The sequence below is a fragment of the Octodon degus genome, unplaced genomic scaffold (genome assembly GCF_000260255.1).
Source record: "Octodon degus isolate 3935 unplaced genomic scaffold, OctDeg1.0 scaffold00230, whole genome shotgun sequence".
Lineage (NCBI taxonomy): Eukaryota > Metazoa > Chordata > Mammalia > Rodentia > Octodontidae > Octodon > Octodon degus.
This window is the reverse complement of record NW_004524806.1, coordinates 2,807,958-2,830,066: the sequence shown is the minus strand read 5'-3', so window position 1 is coordinate 2,830,066 and position 22,109 is coordinate 2,807,958. Positions and strand designations below refer to the sequence as shown.

The following is a 22,109-nucleotide window of genomic DNA, read 5'->3' as shown; positions in this document are numbered from 1 at the left end:
TTTTTTTTTTTTAGGGAAGGGCCTACAGGGTGTTCAGGGTCTCACTATTAGAACAGACTCATAGTGATCTGCCTATTTACAGCCTCCCAATTGCTAGGATTACAGGAAGGCACCATCATACCTAGTCTCAGTTACTGTCTTAGCATGCCCCTTGGGTGGGGCAGGCAAGGCAGGCCTGGGGATTGAACCCCCAGCCCCTGCACCTGCTTGCAGGCAATTTAATCTGCTGAGCTATCTGGCCGCTCCCCTTTTTTTTTAGTAATCTTTGGATATTAACCTATTGTGAAATTCATAATTTTCAAATAGTTTTTCCTATTCTATAGTCTGCCCTTTCACTAAATTGATAATGTCTTCTAATGTCTTAAAGTGTTAAATCTTCCTAAAGTCAAATTTGATAGGTTCTGGCCCTATCAAATTGCTGTATTATTATGGTGGTCACCCAACATGGCTGAAGCCCTTAAAACAACACCTTATCTTTCCAGGGACCACTCCCTACTCCTTCCCCACTCCAGCCCTGGATACGATTTCCTGTCACCTTTCCCAACACAAGAGGAGAGACCCCAATCAGCTCCTTACATGTAATTGAATCTGACTTTCTGACTCCACCCCTAGCAACGGCTGGGGCGTCATAGGAGTCCCACCAGTCTGGGGAGACAGAAGACACCTTCATCACCGACCTGGTAGTGGGACTCAGCACTGGGCGGATCAAGACTGGTGCGCCCTGCCGATCCGAGCGCCTGGCCAAGTACAACCAGACCCTCAGAATCGAGGACGAGTGGGTAGCAAGTCCGAGTTCACCGGCAGGAACTTCAGAAACCCCCTGAGTAAACAAGCTGCGGCCGGCCAGAGCCCAGGCCTTGGGCCCAGGTAGTTAGGACTCCTTCCACCACTTCTGTAGATGCGATCTGGGCCACCCAGAGCCCGTGACCCCAGCTGTGATCGTCGCGCTTGTCACCTTGTGTCCCACGGCGTCTGGAGCTGGGTGTATGCCCCAGGCCGGGTTACCAGTGGTTCAGTTGTGAAATAAAACCTCCAGCGCCCAGGAGGAAAAAAAAAGGTCCACTGAAGCCTTGGCTTTGTCTCAGACCAGAGGATTTTCCCATTAGCTCTGGATCCTCGCCTTGTCTTTAGAGTTAATGAAGGCTTTTAAATCTTTCCTATCTCTTTACTGTGCTGCTGAAAAACCTATCAAAATTCATTTCCTTAAGTCTAAGTTTTTCTTTTATTGTCTGTGGTTTTTTTTTTTTTTTTTTTTTTTTTGTGGAACCAGGTATTGAACTCAGGCCCTTGCACTTGCTAGGGAAGCACTTATTCCACTGAGCCATCTCCCCAGCCCTATTGTCTGTGTTTTTGATGTCATATCTAAGAAATTATTGCCAAATCCAGTGCCACAAAGCCTTTCCACTGTGTTTTAAGAATGTTATAGTTTTAAAAAGAGACAAATGCTATAGTTGTAGCTCTTACATTTAGGCCTGTCATCTTTCCTGAGTTAATTTTTGTATACAGTATAAGGTAAAGGCCCAATATCATTGTTTGACACATGGTTATCCAGTTTTCTTCACAACATTTGTCATTACTAGCACCTTAATGGATGATCTTGAAATCTTTTTAAGAACTCTGGTTTTGTTTTTTTGAGATAGGGTCTAATCACATATTTTGGGCTGGTCTTGAACTGAGTATGCAGCCCAGGCAGGCCTTAAACTCATGGTGACCCCCTATTCCTCAATCTTCTGAGTTCTGGGATTACAGGTGTGCGGCTCTTCCAAAATCTGAAAAACAACATTTTTATTCTCAAAAACCTCGCTGGAGTTTTGATAGGGATTGCATTAAATTTATCAGTTGTTTTGGGTAGTATGGTGGACAGACATCCTAATGACATGAAGCTTTCCAGTTCACAAACATGGGTTGTCTTTCCATTTATTTGAGCCTTTTTTTTTTTTTTTGTATTTTAAGGAAGGGTCTACAGGGTGTTCAGCATCTTACTACTAGATCGGCCTCATAGTGATCTGCCTGTTTACAGCTTCCCAAGTGTTGGGATTACAGGCATGCACCACCATGCCCAGTCTCAACTGTAGTCTCAGTGCACCCTGGAGGTGGAGCCATTTGGCAGGCTGGCGGATCAAACCCCTGGAAATCCACTGAGGTATTTGGCTGGCCCTGAGTCTTCATTTTTAAAATAATACTTTATAGTTTAAATATACAAGCCCTGCACCTACATGGTTGAAGTTACTCCTGAGTGCTTAATTCTTTTTGATGCTATTGTAAATGAAATTGTTTTCTTAATTTAATTTTCACATGGCTCATGTTAGTGCGTACCAATGTAATTGAGTTTTTTATCTTGTATCCCTTCAACCTTGCTAACCCTGTTCTTATTTTGATTTTTTAAAAAATAAAAAAATCTTTTATTTATTTAGTATAGGTTCTTGCTACTCAGTTATGACTCATAGTGATCCTTCTGTCTCAGCCTCCCCAGCACTGGTATTACAGGCTTGCTCCACCACACCCAGTTTCAGGGCTGGCACGGCTGTGCTGAGGGTTCCAGGGTTGGCATGGCATGCAATACGCAGGGATCAAACCTGAGTCTTTGCACTTTCCAGAGAGGCACTTAGACTGCTGAGCTATCTCCCCAGTCCCTGTTTTTGATTCTTTATTATTTAGTTTTCTTCTCCACTTGTAATTGGAAAATAAAATTAAGTATGGCAATGATGACAATGATGATGCTATCGATATCTATGTTAAGAAGTATGAATGGCCCCCAAGAAGTAAAAACTACTGGAGGAAACCTCTAGAGACCTCCGACTTGTGAACACAGATGTTGATTAAACTCCTAGTCTCTTGCCTTCCCTTTCTCTTGTGAGGTTTTGGCTGCTTATCATAGGAATGGATTGCTATGAGGATAGATATTAGGGGGGATAGCAAAGGTTGCTACAAAGCAGAAGAGATTCTAACTTATATTTTCTGTTTAGAGCTGTAGCTTGTACCCTTCCCACCATGCCTGAAGGCACCCTAAGGCCATAGAGTGTCACAAGTTCTTCACATCAAACTGGTATCTACTTTCATTGTCCTGCTTGAGGAACCTGGAGTACCCAAGACTGCAGGGGAAAGAGGCTGGGTCTGGAGGCTGACCACAAGAAAACAGCTCAAGTAGTTGTAATACTGTTATGGTTTGGGGTTTTCATAAGATGAACAATACAGTGCAGGACACATTTTATAATGAATCACCCAAGAATCACATACTACAAGTGCAGGAAATCTATCCACACATTAAATACTAAAAAATCCAGCTGAGGTGCTAGAGTTCATAACAATGATTCCAACCAGTCCAACTGGAGGCCTAGAGCCCACAACAAAGTCTCATGCAGGCCCACTTCACAGATATTTGCTGGAAAGGCCCAAAGGTCTCTAGGGTGGTGGAAGCTAGGAGGTCTATGCCAGCGGGATGAAGGATCTGTGCTAGCAGCTAAGGGATCTGAACTAGAGCCAGGAAGCAACACTCTAGGTAAGCACCAGAGCTCCCCCAAAAGTACCACAGCCATCCTCAGCGACAGTGAAGGCCCCAGCTCCTCTAGCAATGAGGAAAGCTGAGTTCCCATCAGGAAAGCCAGTGTGACAAGCTTCATGAGGCTGAGCAGTGCACCATCTTCCCCTCCAGAGCCAAGAATACTCAAGATGAGGAACCAAGCTTCTCCAAAGTTCATCACGAAAGCCAGCATGACAAAGTCCTCCAGCAGAACAGCCCAAGAGAACTAGCGGCTTCCAACAGCTTCTCAGAACAGCATCCCTAACAGTGTTTCAGCAGCTTCTTCTCCTGTTCTGCCTTTATGCTGCTGGCAAACCCTCAGGTGGGCCTCCCACACCCAGTGCCATGCTAGTTTAATTCAGCTGGGTGTAGCAAGTTGACCACCAATTAACTATCCACCACAAATATTTAGGAAATAACACCCAATACGTAGTACTGATCTCAATCCTAAGCAAATAATACCCAGAGTTTAGAAATGTGTGGTGCTGAAACACCATATGAAACCACACCTGAAATGTAGAGGCCTGAGTTTGAATCTTAAATATATCTCCTATGTGTTAGCTGACCTTGAGTTTCACTTTGCTGTTCTATAAATTGGGACTTCTTATAGGATTACTGAACTGGCCCATAGAGAAGCCAGTAAGGTGCCTTCCTCACCCCTGGCATGTGGCAAGGCATCAATTTATGTTGGCTCTTGCTGTTATAATTGGGCCAGCCACCCAGTCTCTCATCAACTCCAGCATGAGGATACAGGTACGCAAGTTTGTTTTTTCTGGTTCTTCTTCCATGCTCTGTGGCTGCCCTGCTTAACCTACTCCTTAGGTCTTTCTGGGGTGCTGATTCATGGCATCAGACTCTGCCCTGTAACACAATCTTACCTCCTGGAATAACCTGATTTCTGGGGGTGAATAAGCCAAGAAAGGTATTGTGGGTTTGATGACTGTCCCCCCAAAGGCCTGTGTTAAAGACTTGATCAGCAGAGTAGGGCTATTGCCCATTGACTGAGGGCTCTCTTGCTTGATTCATGATCAGAATCAGCTCTGCTACTGGTTCTGTGGGTTGAGTGCCCATGACTTTCAGCCCTTGGTGTTACAGCTCTGAGCATTGGTGCCACCAATTGACAGAGTTAGTGACAGTCATCATCAGTCAACACCTCCAGTGGCTGATTTCTGCTACCTCCAGCTGCCACTAGCTTATTCTATATGTCACTGGTTGATCCTGCCTCTGGCAGCTGCTGGTCTCTGGAGCTCTTCAGGAACCAAGTTGTTTATAGCTCTTTTCAGAAGCAATTGCTCTGCTCTGTCCACTCTACTCAGGACAAGAATCCCAAGAAGACTTAAAGGACTTTCTGAGCCTACATCACCTAAGAAATAAATTAGAGAAGTTTACAGGAGCATCAGAGTGAAGCGTATTTGAATGGGAACTTTGCTGGGTCAGTGAATTAAAAAGAAGGAGCTCTTCCCTAGACCTGCTACTGCATGACTGTAATCCCAGCATGTGGAAGGCCAAGCCAACAGGACTGCAGTGAGCACAAGGCCAGGCTGAACTACATGGCAATTCCCTCCCTCCCCCCAAAGGCCTAGACCAACGCAATAAGTGTGAAGGGAGTGCTGCTTACATAATGGCAGCAGACCTGTGAGTGCTCCATATTTACACCTGTTTATTGGTCCAAATTTGAGCCTGCTGATTGTACCAGATTGTTCTAAGCAAGCCCAGACCTTCCAATCCAAACCTACTGATGAGTTTAAATTCAGTTCTGCTTAGCCAAATTGGGTTGAGGATAGTTAAAATGTGCCCAGATCCCTCCACACTAGCAGTGGTTTCCCTGCCACTTGTTCAAAAAGGCGGCAACTTCTAGAGTGACTTCGAGTGGGACAGGGGTGTCTTGGCTGACAGAAGAGGGTAAGGATGTGACAGCTGTTGGCCAAGACATGCCCCTTTCGAGCCACACAGGAAAAAAGGAAGAGTCAGGGTTTTCTTGCCTGTTTCAGAACTGTAGGGAAATAATGAAACCGTTAGGAGCAGAGAAAATATTTAGGTCACTGGGAGTTGAAGGGGTTTATGGGGTCCCAATCTCCTCTTCTGTTTCTTACCTTGTGACACATTTCTTACCCTGTCACAATGCGCTGGCCTCAGCAGTGGCCCAAAACAATGGATTCTGAACTGGAACCTCTAGGACTTTGAGCCCAAGTAAACCTTTTCTGTTTATAAATTGATTCAGGTATTTAGTTATAGTGAGAGAAAGCTGACACATGGCTGTAGAGTCAGAGATTCTGAGCTTCAGTGAGCCAGTGACTGTTTCTGAGACTCACTTTCCTCCCATGTAAAATGGGAGACCACGAGTAGCTGGCTAGGGCAGCAGATCTGTGTAGACATTCAGTAAATAGGATCTATGATTTTTCCTAGGATTTATGGAGCACCTGCAAAGTGCAGCCTGGGATAGCTGCTCAAGTGAACAGGAGACAGACATGAGGCAGTTGATGCTCCATCCTGCGATAAGTGCTGGCCCAGTTGCTCCACAGTATGGAGAAAGAACCTGGATTCTGGTAGGCCCACATGGGAGGCAGAAAGGAGCTTCCTGAATTAGTAAATTCAGGTCATCAGGTGAAGCTGGAACAGGGGTACACTGGTCAAGGTCACAGAGGGCCTTGCAAGACACCGAAGAGACCAATTTCACCCAGGAGGAAATGGGGAACTGATGAAGACCTTACACAGGGGAGATGTGATCTGATTTTTCATTTTAGAATTATATGGCTTCCCCGTGGAGTCTGGTGGGGAGAGGGTAGGACCAGGCACAAGGAGACTCATGGACTCCTAGCAACCCAAGCCGGTGATAGTGAAGGCCGTGATAGGACAGTGATGAGGGGGCAGAAGCTGGAGTCCAGTCGGCAAGCAGCAGAGCTAGGTCTGGAACTGAGGGAGAACACGCCTCCCTGCCACTTCATGTCACTTCAGACGAAAGATTTATACGATCTGAAGAGAAACCAGAGTATGCACTTCATGTCACTTCAAAAAGCCTGAGCCTGGTAAACTTTTCCTCTCCACTCCACCATACTTGTCAGGAGGCCTTTCCCTAAGTAGGGTGCTTTCAAAGGGGCCCTATTTACCTTCCTAGCAGGCTGAGGGGTGGCTGACCCAACACTGCCCCCTGCTGGCTGAAGGGAGAGGTCACCTTGCCACCTGGGGTAGTTGTAAGGCTCCAAGCGGCCAAGGAACTTCCTCTGCATCTAGCAAGCCTAACCCCTCTCTACTCTCACTGGACAGATGGACTAAAATTCACACCTTACTTCCTCCTTTTTCTGCTGAGTGACAAGCAAGGACACTTCCTGTCCTGAGCCTCATTTGTAAGATGGGATGATGCTTCTTGCTTGGGCCTGGTACACAGCAGATGATGAGCAGTGAATCACCACTGCTACTTGCCATAAAGAAGCACAAAACTTCTCCAGACTCTGCCTTCCCTCCACCCCAGGAACCTCACACATCCCTCTGTCCTACTGTGTGCCCCTTTCCTGTCAGGGACCCATATGCCCACCTCAACCTTCTCCCTAGCTGAGGCTCAGCTTCCTGGTCTATAAGTTGAGGCTACAATCCCTGTCCATGTCTATCACAAAAAGTTAGAGAAAGATGATGTGCAAATTGTAGAGTGCTATGTCACGGAGCTCTCTGGAAGGCCTGCTCTGAACGCCAGTGACTTCCACAGTGGTGTCCTGGGTTGGATTCCTTGGAAGGTGAACTGGGCTAGGCCAGAGACTTGGAGGACAGAGGAGCCTTTCCAGGTGCCATAAAATACCCTCATATGTCCCCCACCTGCTTCCCCTCAAAGACTGAGAGTAGTTCTGAGAGGGAACAGCTAGAAAGGGCAGGCCCTTTCTGTTTTGTGGATAGGTGAGGCCTTGATATTTCCAGCACCTCACCTTAAACAAGAATTTAGATCTGTGGCCTCCTGCCAAAATGTTGTCATTTCTTTTTTCCTGACAAACAAGAAGGCTGTTTCATAACCTGGATTATAACGTGGTTTTATTAAGAATCATCTAATGTGTGCACAGTTGTTTATGAAGATTAGCAAATGCCAAGGAGTTGTTACCACTGCCAGCCAGCACCAGGAGAGCCCTTTTGCATTGCAGCCTTATAGCCCCAGACACTCCCTGGCCACCCACACCCCATTCTTCAGACGGCAAGGCTCACCCCAGCACCTGGTCACCTCCACGCATCCTTCCTCTCTCCCTTCGGTGGTCACCTTCTGAGGCAAAGCTCATTTGGTATCTTGCTTGTTGGATACTCCCACAGAATTCAGCTACTGGCCCCCAAATAGACATGATGACAGAAGGTACACATTTATAGATGTTTTTGAAACAGGGTCTCACTATGCAGTCCAAGCTGACCTTGAACTTACTATGTAGTCAAGGCTGGCCTTGAACTTGTAGCAATGCTGCTGCCTCAGCCTGCTGATTGTTGTACTGCTTGTTGCACCCGGCTAGGTTGGTGCATTTGGTTGCTGCAGTCAGTTCTGCCTTCCTCATTGTGGGCCAGCTTCCCATTAACAAAAATCATCCCAGTGTCCTTGGTGTCCCTGGGGTCTGCAGTGCCTGATGCTGGGCAGATACTTAGTAAATGTTGAAGAATGAATGGGTAAATGAAGAAGTGTACTTTGGGCAGGACAGTGCCATCCTCTGATCAAAATTTTCTCCTCTTTTTCTTTGTCAATTGTAAAGCAAAAAGCATTAAAAATTAAGATTGGATGGACCTTATGGCTCGTGCTTGTAATCCCAGTACTTCGGGAGGCTGAGGCAAGAAAATTACATGTTCAAACCTAGCCTGGAAAACTGATGTAGTGAGACCTTGTCTCAAAATTGGAAATTGAAAAGGGGCTGGGGTTGCAGCTCAGTGCAAAGGTCCTGGGTTTAGTCTCCAAAAGAGAAAAAAATATTAGAATGGGATATGCTGAGAACGTGTTCCTGTTGAGCTCTTACTGTGTCCCTGCCTCCTGGGCCAGGTAGGAGGTACTACTGTCACCTGTGAAGGTGGCCAAGTGCTCACTGCCCAGTACCCAGATCAACCATCTGTGTCTATTGTCTGTGCTTAGAGCCTCAGGTGATCGTGTGCAGGGGACGGAACAATCTTTGGGATCTGCCAGGAAACTGGTGGGGGTTGTGTTGACCTAAAATTGGCTGTGTGTGGTTAGAAGGGCAAAGATCAGGGTTCAAGTCCAGACACCTGGTTTTAGGCCAGGGGTGAAGGGAAGGCTGAACTCAGTTGTTTCAAGTCTCTGTCATGGCCACAGGCGGGCTAAGGGAAAGCAACGAGAGGCTCCTCCCAAAGCGGGATGACCACCCTCTCTGGCATAGAGTTTTGGAAGCCCAAGTGCCATTGGAGAGGCAGCAGGGAAAGTGGACACAAGGTGCAAAGGGGTCATGGAAATGTGTCACATCTTGGATATGGGGCAGCCCTTTAACTTGAGAACATCTTGTAAGGCCTGCCTGACAGCCCCCAGCAGTCTCTGTGGAGCCAGAGTCACCACTGTTTGTTCTCTTGCCAGTCTCCTTAAATCCCTGTGGACTCGCATGCTTCATGGATGACTTTAGGTGTTGAGTGTTTTCTCTGGCAGCGGATCTGCTGCTCTGCTGCTAAACTGTGAATGCTGCAGTTGGCCCCTAGGGCTGTGTAACTGCCTTGAAGACGCCCCATCTTTCCAAGCATCATTATTTCTCTTTTAAAATGCATCCTGGACAATGAAGAAATCACCTATTAACTGGAAGAGGGGGATGAAATCCCAGAATCTAGGAGCAGAAAGGGCTGCAGCTTGGTTTCTTACTTGTGAGGTCCTTGGACAGGCAGTGTGTACTGAGGCTCCTGGCCTCTGGGAGGGGTCTTTGGCAGAGAGAGTGTTGATACTTTGAGGCAGGGACCCATTTTACAGGGACATCTGACTCCTCCCAGAGTGGAGGACAGGACTCTTGCCCTTTGGCACAATAGGGCAGGACAAACAAGGAGGGCAGGATTAATGAACTCGAGCTGGGAGCTGAGCCACATGGGCAGAACACAAGTCTTTTGAGATACTGGTGGCCACTGTCCTGGTCCAGCCAGAGGGCAGTGGGGAGGCTCAGGGCAGTACCGCCAGTGCCTCAGGCCTAGGCACTGGCTTCATTGCCTTCTGGAATCAACCCACCAATCCGGACTGGGCGACTTCCTCGGCTCACTCCTAGGCAAGCTCTGCCCTGTTGGGTAGAGTCCACCCAAAAGCACAAGATATGGTCATCCTGCATGTAGGCTGTGGACACCAGGAGGGCCAGCCTTTGACCAACCATGTAGAGAAGCCAATATTGGCTGGCTACTGGATTACATGGCCCAGACTTTCCTGGGGAGACCAAGATAGAGAAAAAAACTCAACAGTTCTTCAAGAATCGGGTCAGAGTCTAGGATGGGCATCACAAGTGGCAGCTCACAGGCTGCATCTCATCTCTGGAACCTTCCCTCTAACTCTGGGTTGGTCTGGGCCTCACTCAGGCTGGAAAGCCCAGCTGAGCACCAGCAGCATGGAGGGAGGGGGCCACTGGAGCTTTGCAGGGCTGACCATGCTGTGATGTCATTGCTACTTGGTCCTGCCACCCCATTTCTGATGTTTCCCTCCCAAGGTAGCAGAACAAGCTTGGTGAGGCCTCGATGCTCAGCTGAAAGTTGGACCCTCACTTGCCTTAGGTCCCCCCCCCCCGATGCCTCCTGATGATTCTGCCCATCCTTTCTGACCTTCAGTGTGCAGAGAATGGGGCTTTTCTGCTCCTCAGGCCCAAAGCTGGGGGCCTTGCTGGCACTCATGCACCCCTAACTGGGAAACCCGGCACAGGTCAATCCTGGGATAAGTAAGCCTCATCAGAAAGACTGAAAGGCAGCTTCTGCAGGCAGAAGCTGTAAACCCAGGTTTCTCCTCGGTATTGTTGTCATTTCCATTCTCTAAGACAAGGGGACAAAATGCTCCTTTGAATCTTAGGGTGACCTAAGCACTAGTTGTCCCCGTTCCTGCGTGGCCCCTGTGCCAAGGGGGCACACAGTGGCTGAGATGGTGATGCAGGGTAAGTGGCTCTTTGTGGCCACTGTTAGCACCACCTGGAGGGCAGGGGCAGACAGGGGGCTGCAAAGGGGTCGGAGGGAACAGGTGCAGAGGTGGCCAGGGTCTTCACTGCATTGGGGAGGGTCTCGTTGATCTCAGACCCTGCAGCTTCTCCTCAGAGGCCTTGTCAGGGAGCAGCACCTCCACGGTGTAGCTGACTTTCTTGGTGTGTATCAGGCTGTAGGTGTTGTCAAAACGCAGGACATCTGTGAAGACAGAGGGGTCAATAGGCCAAGCCCAGAACCAAGCCAGTCAGCCCTTGGGAGTGACTAATAGAGCTACGGGTGGGTCTGAGGGTTAGTGCAGCCCAATCTGAGTCCACTGCTCGCTCCCACTTCCTGAATGATGCCTGTGCTGATCCAGGACCATGAGACCCAGCCGCATGCTGGGTAGCCCCTTCTGAGTAGTGGGCTTTACCTCAGCCTGTCGTGACTCCCAGGCAGAAGGCAGCATCCCCACTGCTAGTTTACATAGGCATGCTCCAAAGGCCCTTGAGGTAAATGCATGGTGTCCAAGAATGGCACTACTGGAGGAGGCAGAATCTTTAGGAGGTGCTCTCTTGGGAGGCCCTTTGGTCATTGGAGATGTGCCCTTGCTGGGGACTTGGGGACCCCAATCTTTTCCTTCCTTTTGCTCTTTACTTCCTGGCCTGGGATGTGAGTTTTGCTCCATCATGTTCTCCCACCATGACGTGCTGCTCTCGCCAAAGGCACAATGTAATGGGGCCATTAGGTCTTAGACTGGAGCCTGTAGACCCATGAGCCAACATAAACCATTTTTGTTATAAGTTAATTTCCTCAAGTATTTTGTTATAGTGACAGAAAGTTGACTAATACTTCCACTGTATAGATAAGAAAGCTGAGGTTATACACATGATGACTTTCCAGTAACCACACAGCAAGGGCAGAGAAGGGCTACACCTCCCTTATTACACTGTTCCAATCCAGAGGGCAGCCCCACTTCCTCCAGAGGAAAGCACTGAGCTACATAAGCCAGCTTCCCAGCTCCTAGGTGGAAGGTGTTTCCTACCGTGGCAAGGTCTATTGGGAGCTCTGGGGCACAGTGAGTTGCCTGGATATCTCTGTCTCCACTGTCCTATTTTCCCCTTCCACGAGCTGGGCTAGTAGTGTCAGCTTTAGCACTGTACCTTCCTTTGGCACAGGAAATTGACCTTGGGTTCCTCATCCCCTCACTCTGCACCCTATATAGGTGGAAGGTCAGCAGTGTTCCTGGGTGCTAGAGTCTGGATTCTGAATGTCCCTGAAAGGCCTGTATGTTAGAGGTTTGGGACCCAAGTCAGTGCTGTTGGGAGATGGTACAGTCTTGAAGAAGTGGGCTGTGTGGGATGTTCTCAGCTCCAGGTGTGCCTGGAGGGGGATTGTGGGACCTTGGCTCCTTCCTCCTCCCTTTTGTTCCCTGGCTTATAATGCAAATGCTTTGCTCTGTCATCACAACAGCCACAATGTACAGCCTCACCACAGGCCTCAGAACAATGGAGGCCGTTTGCTCCTGGACTGGAACCTCTAATATTGGGTCAAAATGAAGCTCTTCTCTTTATAAGTGGAATATCTCTGACATTTTCTTGTAACAGTGGAAACTGACAGATGCTGAGCAATGCTGCTTCTAGTAAAACTGACCAAACTGCATGTGGCCTGAGAGGCCTGGGGACAAATGGTAAACAGTTAGGAGTGGCATCTCCTTAGGATTCCTTCCATGGGGTGGGCCATGCAACTGGAAACTCTGATTCTAAGCCTGCTGCTGTTTATTTCCTTGTTTTAATCCTGATGAGTTTGGTGTGAGGAGTTCCCAGAGCTGAGCCCTGGGCTCTGAATCCCTAGCAATGTGTCTCTGCCCTTGTGCCCACCCATAGGGACCACTCTTCAGATCCAAGACCCTGAGGTCAGTGCCACTGGAGCCCATGGTATTGAAAGCATATATCATCCCCTATGCAATCCCTGAGAGTTAGAAAGAGAAGGCACAAGGAGTAGCTGGACAGGCAAGAGACAGCCAGCTCTCCTCTGCCCTTAGAGGGAAACACCTCCAGCAAACCACGTAGCTCTTACAGACGCCAGCCTTGAGGCAGTTGAGGCTCCCGTCCTCCGGCACCATGTGGGCATTGTAGCGCTGGCTGGCCAGAACTTCTGTCATCTCCCCAGCACTCTGCCGCTCCCCTATCTTGGTCTTCAGGAAAACCCCAAAGCCGATGTCCCCGCCATCTGATGCAAACTGCCACCTGCAGCAGACAGAGCTCCAGCGACCTTCCACTCAGGCTCCTGAGTGCCGTCTTCCAGCTGTGCCAGGTGTGGGCAGCCACCTCCCCTACCTGAGCACACAGCCTGGGAACAGGATCTCATTCTCCACCTGCTGGGAGGAGCCTCGGCCCACGGTCACCCTGTGCTCATACTGTATCCTCAGCTGCTCTCGCAGGTAGTAGCTCCGGGGCACCTCACCTCCGTAGTTGATCTGTGGGTGATGCTGGGTGAGCGATCAGGCACCGGGCCATGGAGGGGTTCCCTCCCTCTCCATCCTCTGGGCTCCTGTACCTTGGTCAGGCACTTGGGGTTACCATCCGGATCAGTCATAGTGCCCCCAAACTCCACAGGCAGCTGGTCAGGGCTGATGAACTTTGTCAGCTCCTGCTTCCAGTTGTCTATGTGGAGGGCAAAGGGGCCCCCAGGGAGCTCAGGGAGATCCACAGGGGGCCTTGGAGGTGATGTGAGTGCTAGGTCTCTGGCTTGCTACCCTGGGTACCTACTCCTAAGAGTATCCAAGAACTTTATGTGGCTAACACCTATCCAGCCCATGACTTTGAAGGTGCCAGGGCTAGGCCAGGGTTAGTGACTTGGTTAAGAGTATGAGCCAGGCAGAAGTGGGGCCGTTAGCCTTGACCTCTGCCTGTTAGGTGGACAAGGCTTTACTGGGAGACCAGGATACTCACCTCCCAGAATCACTATCTTCTTGCGTGTCTCCTCACCCATGAATGACTTGACCAAGTTGAAGGCTACCGGAAAAAGCTTAGGGGCTGAAACACATGAAATTCCCTCAGACAGGAGGACGAGGAAAACTTGGGTATATAAAGCTATGGCTGGATAGGCGTCAGATCTGTCTTCTGCCACTCCCTGCTGTGTGACCTTCAGCGAGTGACTCATCGTCTCTGACTCTTAGTGCTAGTAATATGAAAATATAAAATGGTAGACAGGCGCGGTGGTGCATGCCTATAATCCCAGCATTCAGGAGGTTGAGGCTGGAGGGTTGCTATGAGATCGAGGCCAGCCTGGGCTATGCAGTGAGTTCAAGTGCAGCCTTAACTATGTAGTGAGACCCTCTCTCAAAATAAATAAATAAAATAAAATGGAGAAGGAACAATGTATGTATAACTATTGGATCAACGAATATCTGGCTCTCAATGAATGGCTGTATCCCTTTCCATGCTAAGGCGCCCGCCACAAGCTGGGTATAGTGTCGGCAATGTTGATTCCCCCTGGGACTTCTTCCTTTTCACATTCAAGATCTTCCCAGGTATCTCTGGGATCTCCTTGGATGCAAGCAGAAGGAGTTCTGTTTTAGACCCGTGAAGCAGTCTCTTCGCTGGGCATTTTCTGTGGGTCCCACTCTGTACCACCCCTTCAGAGACCATCTCATTTAACCTCATCTCTCCTCTGAGTGTCTCCACCTCACAGAATGGGAAAACTGGGGCTCAGCAAGATAAAATGGACTCACTGAAAGCCACAGAGTTAGCTAGGTTGGAAGCCAGATGATGTAGCACCGTGGCACACGGGCAGCCCCTCACCACATGGCCATCCAAGATGGAGGCCACCCCTGCTCAGGGGATGCTCATCAGCCCTGCAGTCATGGACTGCCTGTCAGCCATCCATGCTGAAATAAGCATACACTTAGAAATTTAGGAATTATTGTACATTGCTGCAACATGCCAGTGCAGGGTTCTGCGCACAATATATTGCAAAGTATCAGTCTGCCAAGGATGGAAATGAAAAGCACAAACTGAATCCACACAAAACCCAAGTTCTTCACAAGGACTTTGGGGGAAGCCCTGGGCTCAAGGGCTCATCTACTGTCCCCAACCCCCAGCCTCCCCCAGGAGGTCATGCAGGCCATGGGCTTACCTCGGATGACAATTAAGTTCTTCACTGTCTCAGGATAATTTGCTTCCAGGATGGCAAAATACTGTGAAGTCGAGAGGAGACTGAGTGTGGTCAATCTCCAGAACTCACAGACTCCTGGATTTCTCAGGCTTTTGGGGAGAGGGTTACTAGGGACTGAGCCAGAGTCTTTGCACTGAGCTCCATCTCCAGACCTTTAAATGTTATTTTTTAAAATTTTGAGGGGCCAGGGATATAATAGCTCAGTGGCTTAAATGCCTGGCTGGCAAGTGCAAGGTCCTGAGTTTGATCCCTGGTACTAAAAAGTAAAATAAAATAAAAATTTGAGACAGTGTCTCTCTAAGTTACTCAGTTGCCCAGACTGGTCAACTGTGGTCTTTCTGTTTCAACATCCCAGAATGCCAGGAGTACAGGCAGGTGCCACTCTGCCCAGCTTCTGTACCTTCGGATGCTGTTGAGACAAGAGTCCCAGCCCCAGCCCACCCCACCTTCCCAACAGCAGAGCATACACTCTCCTCTGAGTGTCTCTGGTCCCTCTCACTCTCTTTGGAGGATGAGTGCACTTCAGGCTGGCATCACTGATTGGTCTGCAGTTCCCTCTCTTTTCCATGGAGGTTGGGGGGGGGAGGTTCCTGTTCCAGCCCTGAGCAGGTGCCTACCTACCTGCTGATAAACCTCCACGGCTGGCTTCCACAGGTGTCTGAGGCTCAACCCCTCCATGTCAAACACCATCAGCATCCTCTCGATCTTTCTGCCCAGCTGTGTAGAATACAGCAGGGGGACTGCTCAAACCAAGGTTCTTGGAGATCAGGCGTCTCTCTGCATCCCCTGCTGGTCAATGCTGTAGGAGCTCATGTCATTTCCCCAACACAGACAGCCCTCCTAGGGTCTTAGGGGATACTGCCTCGGAGCCCAGAACAATCTGTAGATCCCTGGTGGGTTATCATAGCTTGTCCAACACTATTTCCTGGGAGAAGTTAACTATATAATTGAAGACATTATTCACTGGGCTTTTTTTTCTTTCTTTCTTGTGGTAGTACTAGAGATTGAACCCAGGGTCTTCACACTCACTGTGCTACATATACAGCCTTTTTAAAAATTTTGAAAACAGAATCTCACTAAATTTTCCAGGCTGGACTTGGACTCACAGTCCCCCTGCCTCCACCTCCCAGAGTGCTGGCATCATAGGGAGGTGTCACTGTGCCCAGAGCATCGGATGTCTATGTATAACAGGATATAGTTGTCCCTTGGTATCCATGGAAGACTGGTTCCAAGACTCCTCACAGATAGCAACATCTACAGATGTCTGAATCCCTTAAATACAAGGGCAGAACATTTGCATATAACCTATAAACAACCTTCCACACACCTAATCATCTCTAGATTACTTATAATAGCAATACAATGCAATGCTATATAAATAGTTGTTATATTGTATTGGTTAGGGATCAATGACAAGAAAAATATCTGTATGTTCAGTACAGATCCATTTTTTCCCCAAGATATGAAGGGGTGATGGCACTATATTGGCTACTGTTCTATGGTGCCATAACTGTGTCCAAGCCAGAGTCATAGTTTTGGCAGGTTGTTTGGCAATGAGTGAGATTTTAACCTTTTTGAGCCTTACTTTCTTTCTTTGTAAAATGGGAATAACTCTACATTCTGATAGAATTACTATGATAACTCAATAAAATGATACACAAAGAGCCTAGTGCTGGGGACATAGCTGACCCCTGAAAACTACAAGTAGATTATGTTAGTATCTTAATCTCCATAATTATCAGCTCCTAGTAGGCTCATCCATGAGATAAAAGACATTGTATCAACCCTGTAATGACAGTCATCCTGCTGGGCATGGTGGTGCATGCCTATAACCCCAGCACTCTGGAAGCTGAGGCAGGAGGATCACTGAGAATTTGAGATCAGCCTGGGCTATCTAAGTGAGTTCAAGGCCAGTCTGAACTGAACTGCATAGAGAAACCCTGTCTTCAAAAGACAGCAACAACAAATCAGCTATCCTATTGGAGAGACATACACCTATCCAAAGCAGGTACTAAATCCAGCTCTTTGCACCTCACTCACCTGTTACAGGACTCCGCTAAGAGCTGATTTTGTGTCCAGCTAAATCATGCCACAGCCGGCATGATGGTACGTGCTTATAATCCCAGCACTTGGGCGGCTGAGGCAGAAAGATTACCATGAGTTCGAGGCCAGCCTGGACTATATAGCTGAGTTCAAAGGCCAGCCTACACTACATAGTGAGACCCTACCTCAACAAAATAAAACAAAAACAAATCATGCCACAGTGACATATCAACTCCATTAAGAAGATCGTCTTTGTAGACTCATAAAACCAACAAGATCAGACTTGACATCAGATTCAATATGAAGGATTTGAGGGTCAGAGTGCAGCTCAAAGGCAAGGGGTGGAAATCTACAAAGGGAGCCTTCTTGTCTCAGAAATCTTGAGCCCCTTAGGATTATTTTCTTGTGGTACTGGGAATGGAACTCGGGGTCTTACACAGGCTGGGAAATACACTACCCCTAAACCACACCAATTCATGATTTCTTATGGAACTCCCTAGAAGCTTCTAGGGCAGTGGTGGTGAACCTGTGTCATGTGTACCTCAGCAAGCCATTTGTTAGCATGGAAAGCTCTAAAATGTTCATTGTTACCATGTGCACCTAATTCCAGGGTCACTGTTTCTTCACCATTTACAAAGGTAGGTTGTCTTTTCCATACCAAAGCTGAGTGCCTGCCATTCCCAGCCTCCCCAGGACCCAGAGCTTTTCCTGCTCCCAGGTCAGTGATTCACAGAGATGGAAAAGGGCTCTGGTCACCCTGAATTCAATGGCAACAGAGACCACCTTGAGTACATTAAGATGTGCAGGGAGAAGTGATGGCAGGAGAAGGCCACTTTCCACCAGAGCCCTGAGTGCTGCGTGCTGTGGAAAAGGGCAGGGGCAGGGTGGCTGGACCAGGTCTGCTGTGCACCTCACCCCTGCTGGTCCATCACTCACCTTCTGAGTCTGCAGCTCACACTGGTGCATAAGCAGCTCACAGACCTTGACTCGCTTCCGGATGAGATCCTGCTTGGAGGCCGACAGGAGGAGGCCCTTGGGGTCCATGGTCCCAATGATGTCGAACCAGGTGGGGCAGCCTTCATAGTCATAGCCACACAGGCCGCCCGAGTCATAAAGCTGGATCACCTGGGCACATGGGTCAGTTCTGAATCAGACCAGCCCACCAGGCAGGGTCCCTGTTTCATCAAGTGGCTGGGGGCAGAGGGTGGAGAGGAGTAAAAGAGGGTACACCAGATAGTCGGGGTGCTCCATGGACTCACCTCTGAGGGCTGCCAGGCAAGAATGTTGTCCAGATCCATTTGCTTCCGGAACTCCACATGCTATAGAGACACAGCCTGAACACTTTCCTCCCCAAAGGCCTCTATAGGCATCCAAGAATACAGGCTGGGTCCCGGTGCCCACAGCCACCAAGATGCTGCCAGCGCACCCCCACGCCCACAGAAAGCTGAGACTGGAGACAGGAGAAGGCTCAAGGAAGACCCTGGGTCTGATGCAGGAAGGGGCCCCAGGGAAAGAAGAAGAAGAAACAGAGAACGAGGCCTTTTGTGATCCAGGCACAGCGTGCGAGAAGCAGGACCTGGCCATTGTGGGGCCTCACCTTGCGGAGCATGTCCTCAGATTTCTGCACATCAAAGTTCCGAGCTGCAAGGAGGAGAGGATGAAGAGGGGGCCTGAGGCCAAAGGTGGGGTGAACCATTCCCTGAAACCTTGGGAGAACATAATGTTGGCCTCCAGTCTTTTTCTGATCCTGGGGGTGGTCTGGAATTTTTTTTTAATGTTATGTATTTAGTATAAGATCTACAGGGTCTCACTATGTAGGTCAGACTCATAGTGATTCTCCTGTTTTCAGCCTCCTAAGTGCTGGGATTACAGGTGCGTGCCACCACGCGGAGTCTCAATCGCTGTCTCAGTGTGTCCTCGGGTCGGAGCTGGCACAGAATGCCGGAAATCGAACCCTGGCCACTGTGCTCTGCCCAAGCAGGCGCTTTAGTCTGCTGAGCTATCTGGCTGGCCTTGGACTTTTTTTTAAAGCCAAGATCTTCACCCCTCTAGAAGACTTGGCATGCCCTGGGTTTCTGTTCCCAGATGCTAAGACTGTTCATTCTAGAGGCTGATCCAACCTGTAGTATTTGAGAGCAAAGACTCCCTCAGTGTTGGGGCCCTGAGAGTGTGGGACTAGGAATCAGATGGACTTGGGCTTGAATTCTAGCTTTGCTTTTTTATTTCCTGTGCATCCTTACATAACTCACTCACCTTCTCTGAGCCTTAGTTTTAAAAATATGTTAAATTCAAATTATATCTTTATCAGCGTTCAAAGGACAACATGAAATATATAAAATATTTGGGATAGTTCATGGTCACAGCAAGTTCTTAATAAATGGTAGCTATTGTGATCACTTGTTTAAAGACATAGATCTACTTTCATTGAACATGCTATGCTTTATTTTATTTATTTTGGGAGATGCGGTCTTGCTATGCTTCCCAGCTAGGGCTCAAACTTCAAGTGATTTTCCTGCCTCAGCCTCCTGAGTAGCTGGGACTGCAGGTATATACCACTACATCTGGCTCTACTGGGTTTTATTTTATTTTTTGTATTTTTAGGGAAGGGCCTACAGGGTGTTCAGGGTCTCACTAGTAGATTGGACTCATGGTGATCCTTCTGTTTACAACCTCCCAAGTGCTGGGATTACAGGTGCACGCCATCATGCCCAATCTCAATCACTGTCTCAGCATGCCCTGGGGGGCAGGGCCAGCATGGCAGGCCTGGGGATTGAACCCCTGGCACCTGTGCCGGCTTGCAGGCGCTTTAATCCTGTGAGCTATTTAGCCGGCCCTTCTACTGGATTTTAGAAATGCTGTGACTGTTCCTGATATTACTGGCTCACTGTCAACTTGGTTCATTGATGGGCCTACAGTGAGATGCAAGGCAGAGATTTTCAAGTGGAAAGGACCTGCGATGCTTAGCGAGCCTCCATCTGCCCTGATCAGAAGCCACTCCTGAAACAACTGCTGAAGCCACCATTCAGCCTTGATTACCTCCTGCATCTGGGAGTTCGCTATCTAAGCAGGTAGCCCATTCCATTCTTCAGCAGTTTGAGCCAAATCTGCCTCACAAAGACTCCAGTCCCTGCTTGTCTATGGGTCCCCTCTGCAAATGTTTGAGGATAAGCCTTCAAGTTTAGTGGCTTATCTTTCACTTTGTATGGCAGTGTGTCCGAAAGGAATGTTCTGTCTCTGAGCTGCTTAGTTGTGGTGGTCCTTAGTTATCTATGGCTGTGAGCAATTGAAAGATGGCTCATGTGACTAGGGCCTGAAGATTTAATTTAACTTAAATAGCTACAAGATCTGGTGAGATAGCTCAGTGAACTAAGCAACTGCTTCAGCAAGCGTAGGGACAGGGGTTCAATCCCTGGTACCGCATGCCACACTGTCCCGTCCCCGAATGTGCTGAGCAGGCCACCAACACCGGGCATGGTGGTGCATGCCTGTAATCCCAGTGCTGGGGAGGCTGAAAACAGGAGGATCACTACCAGTCTGAGCTGTGTAGTGAGACAGTGTACCAAATATATTTAAAAATAAATAGCTACATGTGACTAGAGGCTGCCAAACTGAACAGTGATTTTAAGACTTTTTTCTGCATTTTATGTTAAGTTTTTGGGAATTGATATGCTCTGTTGCTCCTTTGAACAATATCCATTTTTTTTTTCAATGTGTTTTACAGTTAGATTCTGCTATGAAGAAAAATCATAGAGATTTTGTATCTGGCATGATCAGTGAGCTTTCTCTTTAGTTTTCTTATCGATTTTGTTTTTTGAGGAAAGATTTCCTTTCTTGTCTTTCACTGCTGTTTTCTTTTCTTATGGCACTGGCAAAGGGCTTGAGTTCTATGTTTAAATTGTAGTGTAGATTGATGTCATCTCTTCCCTGTTCCTGATCTTAACAATTATGCATCAAAAATTTCTTTTTAGCTGTAACATTTGTTAGATTTTTGCTACATAGGCACTACCAAACTAAGGAAATTTCTTTCTATTTGTACTTTGCTAAGATATTTGTTTTATCCTGCAAACAGGACCTGAACCTTTCTTTATAAATGCTTTTTCTGCATTAACTGAGATAGACACATAAGTTTTAATTAAGTCTGTTAATGATTTAAATAGTACTAACAGATTTTTATTTTTTCCTTTGTGACAGAGTTTCTTTTTCTTTCTTTCCTTTTTTTTTTTTTTTTGACATGGGGAATCGAACTCAGGACCTTGTACTTGCCAGGCAGGTACTTAAGTCGCTGAGCTATCTCTCCAAGAGCTACTTGCACTCCCAAGATAAACTGTCTTCAATAACACTACACAGGGGCCGGGAAGATGGCTCAGTGGAATAAGCACTTCCCTGGCAAGCGCAAGGGCCTAAGTTCAATCCCCAGTTCTGCAAAAATAAATAAATAAATAAATAAATAAATAAATAAATAAATAAATAACTAACACTACACAATCTGAATACTGAGAGGGCAGAAACTAGATCTGATTATGGTATGCAGAGGTGGGGCCTTTGGGAGGTGACTAGATGAGGTCACAAAAGAGGAGCCCCATGACCAAGAGAGCGGCCAGAGAGACACACACATGCTCCCTGCTCCTTGCTATGGGATGCCCTGTGCCACCTGACGAAGACCATCATCAGACGAGGGTCCTTGACGTCCAGAACTGTGAACTAAATAAAACTCTTTTCTCTATAAAGTTATCTACGCTCAATTTGTTTTGTCTCTTTGCTCATTATGTTTTGTTTTTGCTGTTGTTGTTTATGATGAAGTCTTACTGTATAGTCCAGGCTGGCCTTGAACTCCCCGTATAGTCCAGCCTGGTCTGAAACTCACAGCAGTCTCCCTGCCTCAGCGTCCTGAGTGCTGGGGTCACAGGATGCTTCACCATACCTGGCTAACTTCAGGTGTTTTGTTATGGTGATAAAAGGTGAACTAGGACACACCGTGTTAAGGGGCTTCATAGCCGGGGCAGGGGATAATATGTTCCCTTATTTAAAACAAAACAAAATGAAACAAATAGAAACTGCCACTGCCAAGAGACTCCCAATGAGACAAGATAACTCAATGTACTGCCCCTGAATGGGACCTAGGTACAAAAAAACTTTGAAATCTACATAATGTATAAGCTTCAAACGCTACTACGACTACTACATCAAAATCTTTTTTGGCTTATTAAATGTGACAAATGTACCATACAGATGTAAGAGTTTAATAGGGGACATCTGGGTAGAGAACTTTCTGGACTAT

General features: G+C 47.8%; 1 protein-coding gene across 2 annotated transcripts in view; it reads right to left on the bottom strand.

Moving 5' to 3' along the window:
• LOC101583368 (SEC14-like protein 3) overlaps nucleotides 1–22,109 on the bottom strand; it is a 70,574-nt gene that overhangs the window by 42,905 nt on the left and 5,560 nt on the right. The window contains exons 3-12 of one of the 2 annotated variants that reach the window (XM_004645528.2): nucleotides 18,429–18,472; nucleotides 18,091–18,150; nucleotides 17,768–17,956; nucleotides 15,410–15,505; nucleotides 14,750–14,810; nucleotides 13,564–13,647; nucleotides 13,169–13,275; nucleotides 12,949–13,088; nucleotides 12,689–12,858; nucleotides 8,379–10,831 (exon numbers count right to left, since the gene is read on the bottom strand). In XM_004645528.2, coding sequence (XP_004645585.1) covers nucleotides 10,692–10,831; nucleotides 12,689–12,858; nucleotides 12,949–13,088; nucleotides 13,169–13,275; nucleotides 13,564–13,647; nucleotides 14,750–14,810; nucleotides 15,410–15,505; nucleotides 17,768–17,956; nucleotides 18,091–18,150; nucleotides 18,429–18,472 — 1,091 coding nt within the window. In that variant the 3' untranslated portion in view covers nucleotides 8,379–10,691. Of the gene's footprint in view, nucleotides 1–8,378; nucleotides 10,832–12,688; nucleotides 12,859–12,948; nucleotides 13,089–13,168; nucleotides 13,276–13,563; nucleotides 13,648–14,749; nucleotides 14,811–15,409; nucleotides 15,506–17,767; nucleotides 17,957–18,090; nucleotides 18,151–18,428; nucleotides 18,473–22,109 lie in introns of those variants that run through there. The other variant, XM_023705794.1, reaches the window with a different exon arrangement.